At 40.5% G+C, this 8,569-nt stretch overlaps 1 protein-coding gene across 1 annotated transcript in view; it reads right to left on the bottom strand.

The window, feature by feature from the left end:
- SLC12A8 (solute carrier family 12 member 8) overlaps window positions 1–8,569 on the bottom strand; it is a 140,377-nt gene that overhangs the window by 102,457 nt on the left and 29,351 nt on the right. Inside the window, exon 6 of the mRNA XM_037734212.1 lies at window positions 1,577–1,808. Within this exon, the coding sequence (XP_037590140.1) occupies window positions 1,577–1,808 (232 nt within the window). The remainder of the gene's footprint in view (window positions 1–1,576; window positions 1,809–8,569) is intronic.

The raw sequence follows: 8,569 nt of genomic DNA on the forward strand, positions 1-8,569 counted from the left end.
AGCATGTCATTGTGCACAAACAGGCCCCACTTCTCACTTCAGGGAACAGCTTTAGTATCAAACAGATCTAGCTTCAAATCCCAGCTCTGCTGTGCATTACCCCAAAGTATACCATCTTTGAGCCCCAGTTTCCTCATCTCTAAAAGGGGTACAGCTGTTCTTATCTCAAGAGGTTATGATAAGGATTAAGTGAGATACACCATATAAAGTGTTAAGTTGACTAACTATACAATGTCTGGCACAGAGCAGGTACTCCGTCAAATGCAGTGGCTATCATCACCCTTACTGCCACCAGCATCAGAGGTTATTTTCTGGGCTGCAGGTTTGTTTTTTCAAAAAACAGTTCCCTTTTCCTGTCCGTATTCCAATGTAGATGCCTGGTCACTACTGCTACATAGAGACAGAGTTCCCTGAAGTGTGAAATATCAGGCAACAGCCTTTTTTCCAATCACTTCCTAGGACTAGCTCTGTACTCTGGAGAGAAGCAAAGACCTGGTGCCAAACCTGTCCAAATCACAAAGCTACAAAGTTATACACACTCTGGGTAATAGCTCCTCACTCCAGGCATAAGGATGTGGGATTAGAGTTGCCAAGCAGCCTCAAGGGTGGGGAAAACCCAGGATTAGATTAGACAGTGATGGATTATAAATATATAATACCATTTGCAAATGCTGTAAAACTAGACCTGGTTGTTTATTTAAGTGCAGTTAATATTTTTATATTTTGAAAAAAATTTTTATAGAGAAAACTATAAATAATCAAACATATATCTGCCCTCATCTCCCAAAAACGACAATTGCTAACATGTTATATTTATATCAAGTCCTTTTTTTGTAAAAAAAAAAAAAGGAAAGAAACTGTGAAAGTCTGTTTTCTTTTAAAAGTCTTTTAAAGTCTTCTTCCCTACTCTCATCTTGATTTCTTGCCCACTCTACCAATCACTGTTATGAATCTGATCTTTATCCACTCCTGCTTTTTATTTGTTTTACCTAAATTTTCTGGGGGTTTTTCTTTGTTTTGGGGGGTTTTTGAGACAGAGTTTCTCTCTTGTTGCCCAGGCTGGAGTGCAGTGGTGCAATCTCAGCTTACTGCAACCTTCGCCTCCCAGGCTCGAGCGATTCTCCTGCCTCAGCCTTTTGAGTAGCTGGGATTACAGGTGCCTACCACCACGCCCAGCTTATTTTTGTATTTTTAATAGAGACAAGGTTTCACTATGTTAGCCAGGCTGGTCTCATACTCCTGCGATCTCAAACTTCAGGTGATCCACCTGCCTCAGCCTCCCAAAGTCCTGGGATTACAGGCGTGAGCCACTGCTCCCACCCTGGTTTTTTTAATAGAAAGAAAATAAAAGGACACATAGAATATGTGCTAGACAATGTCTATGTGAAGAGGAGCTTCCATCCCCATGAAGCTGCTCCAAGACACACCCATTCACCTGATCCAGGAACAGCCCACGCCAATTGTAGGTAAGGCCTATGAGAGTTAGGGGGAGATGAAGTTGGCAGACTCACACCCACAAACATCTATGAAGCAGTGCAGATCTGTAAGGCCACACACAGGACTCCAAAAGGCTTACCTGGGTCCAGGTGGGTGAAAGAACCCACCACAAAGTCCAGTGTTGACACAGCCAGCAGGAACAGCAACAGCAGCTGTAGGCGGATTATCCATTTGACACCTGCTAGGTTAATGCCCAGCAAGGCCAGAAGCACCGCAACTGAAATTCCTCGCACAGCCCAGATACTCCTGAGGCCCAGCAAATCCGAGATAGATTCAGCAAAGCCGGTGATGTACATGGCACCTGCAACACACTGACATGCGATTCCAGGTAGAAGGGTCAGCAAGACAGAAAGGCAAGGGCTCACAGGCAGAACTTCCCCACGCTGAGAACCCTGCTCCCCCATCGGACACATTCACTGGCACGGAGGCTCAGCTTCTGGACCAGTGCAGGGTTAAACCAGCCCTTCCCATCTGTGAACCTGCCTCAGGCCCCATTTCTACTTGTCTACATCTCAATTAAAGAACGAAGGAAGAACCCAAGCCGAGAGCTGGCTGTCAGTGGTAACGAAGATGAAAAGACTATGGGAGAAAGAAGATGGGACACTGGGCCAAAGAGGCCTCCGGATTTCTCGGTCTGAGTTATTCAAGAACTAAATATAGAACAAGAACACACAGGGGGTCCCATCTACAGAGCCTTAAAAGGGCACTGCAGTAAACCAGATTTTTCTTCATTTCTTTGTAGGTCAGTATTATTTTTTAAATTATCTAAAAGTTAGCAATAGAAAAAAAAAGTGAGTGGCACATCTTTTTCGATGTCATATGTGACAAAAGCTACCCAAGGACTATCTAGGTGAATGTACTTCATTTTGCTCACTATTTGCTATGGATTAAATGTCCCAGATTTAGTAAAGTTATGTGTTAACTTAGGGATTTTTTTTCCAGTACAGATGCAAATAACTTCTGTCCAGTGGAACATACAACCCAAAAGATTAGGATTTGTTGTCCCATAAGACATTAACTGGTTTCGTATGTAACGAAACATTTATCCTTATCCTAACATTTATTCATTCAACTGCCTATCAATTTACAAATTTGATGTCTATCCACCCAGCATCCTTCACAACTTCTCTTTAACCTCTTATTGGCTCTTCCATTAATTCATAAATTAAATAAAATCCCTGGTGAGATTTCCTATGAATATTTGATGTATAATCTTTAAAAAATAAAATGAAATCCTTGAAACATGTTATTTTATATTTGCCTTAGTGTCATGATTTTATCTTGCAGGAAATATTTGAAAGATCATTTCAAATTAAATAGTTGAAAATAACATCAGTCTCAGGTTTCCTAATTCCTCAGCCTCAGCTTCCTTCTCTCCTCGGGTTTGTGCCTTCACTGTCCCCAGGGCCAGTTGGTCACTCTCAGCACTGTAGCCCTGCCCTTGCCATTCTCTAGAAACAAATTCTATTAGGGCCTCGTTCAAGTCCCTCCTTTTCCATGAAATCTTTCTTCAACCTCCTTTTTTGGATAAATAGTAAGCTAACTGCCAGGGCCATAGAATTAATTATCTGGTTCCATATTCTGTTATCATGTCTTGCACATCAGTTTGTCTCCCCATCCCTCCACCAAGAATACAAATATCTTTAAAAATTGTTTATGGGAGAGAGATCCAAGGTGGCCGTTTAGCAGCAGCTCAGGATTGCAGCTCCCAGTGAAGGCGCAGGGAGTGAGTGGATGCCAGACTTCCAGATGAATTTTTGTTGCCCACGGACCAGGAGATTCCCAGCAGAGGAGCCCCACGCGTCGCCGGCGTGACTCTTTTGGCCGGCGTGGCGGTTCTCAGTGCAGAGTATGCGGGACTGGGTGCCCTTTTGGTTGGTGTTTGGAGCTCCGGGAAGGCAGAGTTGCCCATTCAGCTGATTGAAAGGGGGACTGAGGTGGGGAGCCAGACCGGGAGATTTCTGGGCAGAAAAGCGCCATGAATCTCAGCGCTGCTGTTTCATCCGGCCCGGTGGCCTCATGGGAAATTGCATAGATCCCAGTGCCTTTTTGGCAGGCGACTGGGGTACCAGGGAGAGAATCAACTGTTCAATTAGGAAAAGAAAAAAAGGGGGCTCCGAGGCGGGGAGCCAAGTGATCGGGCTCGGCTGGTCCCACCCCTACAAAAAAACAGCAATAGGAAACGCTGACGGTTGAGAGTTTCACAGCAAACACAGCTGAACCCGGAAAGGTCCAGCTCTGTAGGGGAGGGGTATCCATGGAAGGAAAACAAAGAAACAGAAATAACATCACCACCAACAAGCTGGAAGTCCACTCAGAGACCCAATCTGAAAGCCAGTAATTACAAAGATGACAAGTAGATAAATCCACAAAGACGGGAAGAAACCAGCACAAAAAGGCTGAAAACATCCAAAATCAGAATGCCTCTCCTCCTTTAGGGGATCGCAGCTCCTCATCAGCAAGGGAACAAGGCCTGATGGAGAATGAGTGTGATGAATTGTCAGAATCAGGCTTTAGAAGGTGGATAATAAGAAACTTTTGTGAGCTAAAGGAACATGTTCTAATCCAATGCAAAGAAACTAAGAACCTTGAAAAAAGGTTTGACGAAATGCTAACGAGAATAGACGATTTAGAGAAGAATATAAGTGAATTAATGGAGCTGAAAAACACAATACAACAACTTCACGAAGTACCCACAAGTTTTAACAGTCGAATTGACCAAGCAGAAGAAAGGATATCAGAGGTCGAGGACCAACTCAGTGAAATAAAACGAGAAGACAAGATTAGAGAAAAAAGGGTAAAAAGGAATGAGCAAAGTCTCCAAGAAATATGGGACTATGTGAAAAGACCTAATCTAAGTTTGATAGGTGTACCTGAATGTGACGAAGAGAATGAATCCAAACTGGAAAATATTCTTCAGGATATTATTCAGGAAAACTTTCCCAACCTAGCAAGGCAGGACAATGTTCAACTCCAGGTAATACAGAGAACACCACAAAGATATTCCTCAAGAAGAGCAACCCCAAGGCGCATAATTGTCAGATTCACCAGGGTTGAAATGAAGGAGAAAATGCTAAGGGCAGCCAGGGAGAAAGGTCAGGTTACCCACAAAGAGAAGCCCATCAGACTCACAGCAGATCTCTCAGCAGAAACCCTACAAGCCAGAAGAGAGTGGGGGCCAATATTCAACATCCTTAAAGAAAAGAACTTTCAACCCAGAATTTCATATCCAGCCAAATTAAGCTTCATAAGTGAAGAAAACGTAAAATCTTTTGTGAACAAGCAAGTACTCAGAGATTTCATCACCGCCAGGCCTGTTTTACAAGAGCTTCTGAAAGAAGCACTACACATAGAAAGGAACAACCAGTATCAGCCATTCCAAAAATATACCAAAAGGTAAAGAGCATCAACATAGTGAAGAATCTACATCAACTAATGGGCAAAACAGCCAGCTAGCATTAAATGGCAGTATTAAACTCACATATATTATTATTAATCCTAAATTTAAATCAACTAAATGCCCCAATCAAAAGACACAGACAGGCAAATTGGATAAAAAGCCAAAACCCATCGGTATGCTGCATCCAGACCCATCTCACATGCAAGGATACACAAAGACTCAAAACAAAGGGATGGAGGAAGATTTACCAACCAAACGGAGAGCAAAATAAATAAATAAATAAATAAAAAGCAGGAGTTGCAATTCTCGCCTCTGATAAAATAGACTTTAAAGCAACAAAGATCAAAAGAGGCAAAGAAGGACATCACATAATGGTAAAAGGATCAATGCAACAAGAAGAGCTAACGATCCTAAATATACACGCACCCAATACAGGAGCACCCAGATACATAAGGCAAGTTCTTAATGACTTATAAAGAGACTTAGACTCCCACACAATAATAGTGGGAGACTTTAACATCACATTGTCAATATTAGACAGATCAACGAGACAGAAAATTAACAAGGATATCCAGAATTTGAACTCAGACCTGGAACAAGTAAACTAAACAAACATTTACAGAACTCTCCACCCCAAATCCATAAAACATACATTCTTCTCAGTACCACATCACACCTACTCTAAAAGTGACTACATAATTGGAAGTAAATCACTCCTCAGTAATTGCATAGCATTTCACAGGTTTAAATGAAATATTGTTTGGCTCCTTGTTTGTTATTTTCCTCCCTTATTCCTTCCTGTCTCCATTGTTAAGCACAATTATTGGCATAAAAGAGGTTTTTAATACCCATTTTCAGACTGCATTCTAGCCTGGGCAATAAAGCAAGACTCTCGTTCTCTCTCCCTCTTTCTCTTCCTTTTTCTTTCTCTCTTTCATTCTTTTCTTTCTTTCTCTTTCTTTTTCAAAAAAAAATTATGCTGATTGCACCTCTTCAAATACTTGCATGTGCTAAGTATGTTGCAAGCATTCAGTAAATACTTTGTGATATGCTGATCATATAAAAGGTGCTCTGGGAAGCAGTCTCCATGTAGTTCCAGTTGTTTCATGTACAGGCCAGAGGGTAATACAACTTCTGGATCTGAGAGGAGCTTGTGAACAAGGCCCCATTCTTCAATGAGATCATTTTGCAACTAGAAACATATCATTTTTGTCAGCATTCCCCACATTTACACACTTAGGTTAAACAGTTATTCCAGCATCCCATAATGATAAACATTTCTGTCCATATTAGGGTGGGGTGGAAAGCCCAAGAAATGTGAGGGAAATACAATCATCTTTGAGAGAGAGAGAGAGAGAGAGAGACACTAACATTTTCCTATATTCATCTTAAAACGCAAGCTTCCTCTTTACTAAACACCGAGAGTGTGATGTGTGATAGTGAAGTTATTTCATCAGTATTTGGCCAGGTCAACAGGACTCTTCATGGTCAAAATTATCTGAGCAAAATAAATAAAAATTTAAAAAACAAATAAATGACAAAAATGTAGCAATAAATACCATTTATATTGGCACCAGCTTCCCAGGTATCCGGTGTCTATGACATGCAGAAGATGGATGATGTCATGGGACCATTTGCATCTGAAGCTTCCAAACTGATTTTTTTTCCTAGAAGTAGAACAATTTGCTCATGCAAAGTGAGCCAAGCTGTAAATGCTGCCTTACATTCCCAGTAACTCCAGTGGAGCTCATCTTTCTGGTTTGTACCTAAAATTGTCTTTTACCCCAAAGATGCCAGCAATAGGGGTAGGGCAGGATAGGGGTAGCAGAAGCTCTCTGGGATGCTTATAAGGGCATAGCGGTCAGAAGCATGGACTTCGAAGCCAAAATATCTAAGGCCAAATCCCGGCTGACTTGGGAAAGTGTTTTAACCTCTCTGTGAAACACAGATTATAATAGTAACTTTTAAAAGGTTACTGTGATAACTAAATGAGATGATTTATATAAAGTCCTAGAACAATATCTGGCTCATAGAGTTATAGAAACAATAGCTACCACCAGTAACCCCAGCATTTTGGGAGGCTGAGGCAGGTGGATGACTTAAGGCCAGGAGTTCGAGACCAGCCTGGGCAACATAGCGAAACTCTACCTCTACTAAAAATAAAAATAAGCCAGGCACGGGGCTGCACACCTGTAGTCCCAGCTACTTGGGAGGCTGAAGCAGGAGAATCACTTGAACCCAGGAGACAAAGGTTGCAGTGAGCTGAGATCATGCTACTGCACTCCAGCCTGGGCAGAAAATAATAATAATCACTACCATCATTGTCATTATGACTTTGTTGTTCTTCACTGCTGAAGAAGAGGAAATAGTAGTCAGCTATGAATATCATAAGACAATTTGTTGATGTTAAATAGATGATGGTAATATCACTGGAAATTTGCAATATAAGTTGTAAATAAGGATGCTTAAAACCAAAGAGACTTACTTTAAGGAAAGCAGTAACAGTCTAAAATTAAACCACCTTCTCAAAATGAGTCTGGGGTTAGAAGTAGGGGTGTTTATGGAGAGTAGGAAAGTAAATGTATCATGGAAGTTTCATATTTGTTGGTAGAGGAGCTAGTAAATAATGTGTCTTGGCTGAGAAATATAGAAAATTATGATAGAAAAAGAGAAGCTTATTATGACTTCCAAAGGTAGGCTGTCACTGCTAGAAGAGTTAAAAGCATAGTACAACTTCCAAACCAACAAAAATGCAATAGAAAAATAATTGACACATGTTGGCATAGTCAGGAGAAATGAAAAGTAAAATTTTAAATTTTCTACAAAGTAATGAAAAAGAGAATGTTTTATTCAAACACTCAAGAACCATAAATAAACTTGTGTTCAGAAAAGAAAAATGTATAGTCTTAAATGTTTTCATTAGTTAAAAAGAAAAATAAAGGAACAAAGTATTGAGTCACAAAAACATCAACATAAATAAAAAGATAATAGAAGTATTTCATATAAAGAAATATGAAATTAATGAAATACAAGAAAAATAACAAAAGAAAAATACAAGAAACAAAAGCTGATCTTTTTAAAAAGAAACAATTAAATAGATAAGTCTCTGTTAGCCTGATTACAAAGAAAAGAGAAAATGCAAAAATATAGACTATTAGGAAAAAACTACTCATACAGAGGAGAGTAAAAGAATGAATAGAAGGTCAGGCACGGCGGCGCATGCCTGTAATCCCCACGCTTTGGGAGACCAAGGCAAGAGGATCACGTGAGTCCAGGAGTCCAAGACCAGCCTGGTCAACATGGCAAAACCTCGTCTCTACAAAAAATACAAGGCCAGGTGCCAGGTGCAGTGGTTTATGCCTGTAATCCCAGCAATTCAGTATGCCCAAGTGGGAGGATTGCTTGAGCCCAGGAGTGCCAGGCTACAGTGAGCTGTGATGGCACCCTGCACTCCACCCTAGGCAACAGACTGAGACCCTGTCTCAAAAAAACAAAATGGAGACTAGAAATGAACCATAAATTATAGTGCATTTATACTATGCAATATTAAGTAACCACTTAAAAAGCATTGGTTTAAAACAATGACCAAGAGATCTATCTATTACTTAATGTTAAGTGAGAACTATAAGACATGGAATAATGTATGAAATTTGTCCTCATTTTTCTTTCTTT

Source organism: Cebus imitator, unplaced genomic scaffold, assembly GCF_001604975.1.
Source record: "Cebus imitator isolate Cc_AM_T3 unplaced genomic scaffold, Cebus_imitator-1.0 Scaffold588, whole genome shotgun sequence".
Lineage (NCBI taxonomy): Eukaryota > Metazoa > Chordata > Mammalia > Primates > Cebidae > Cebus > Cebus imitator.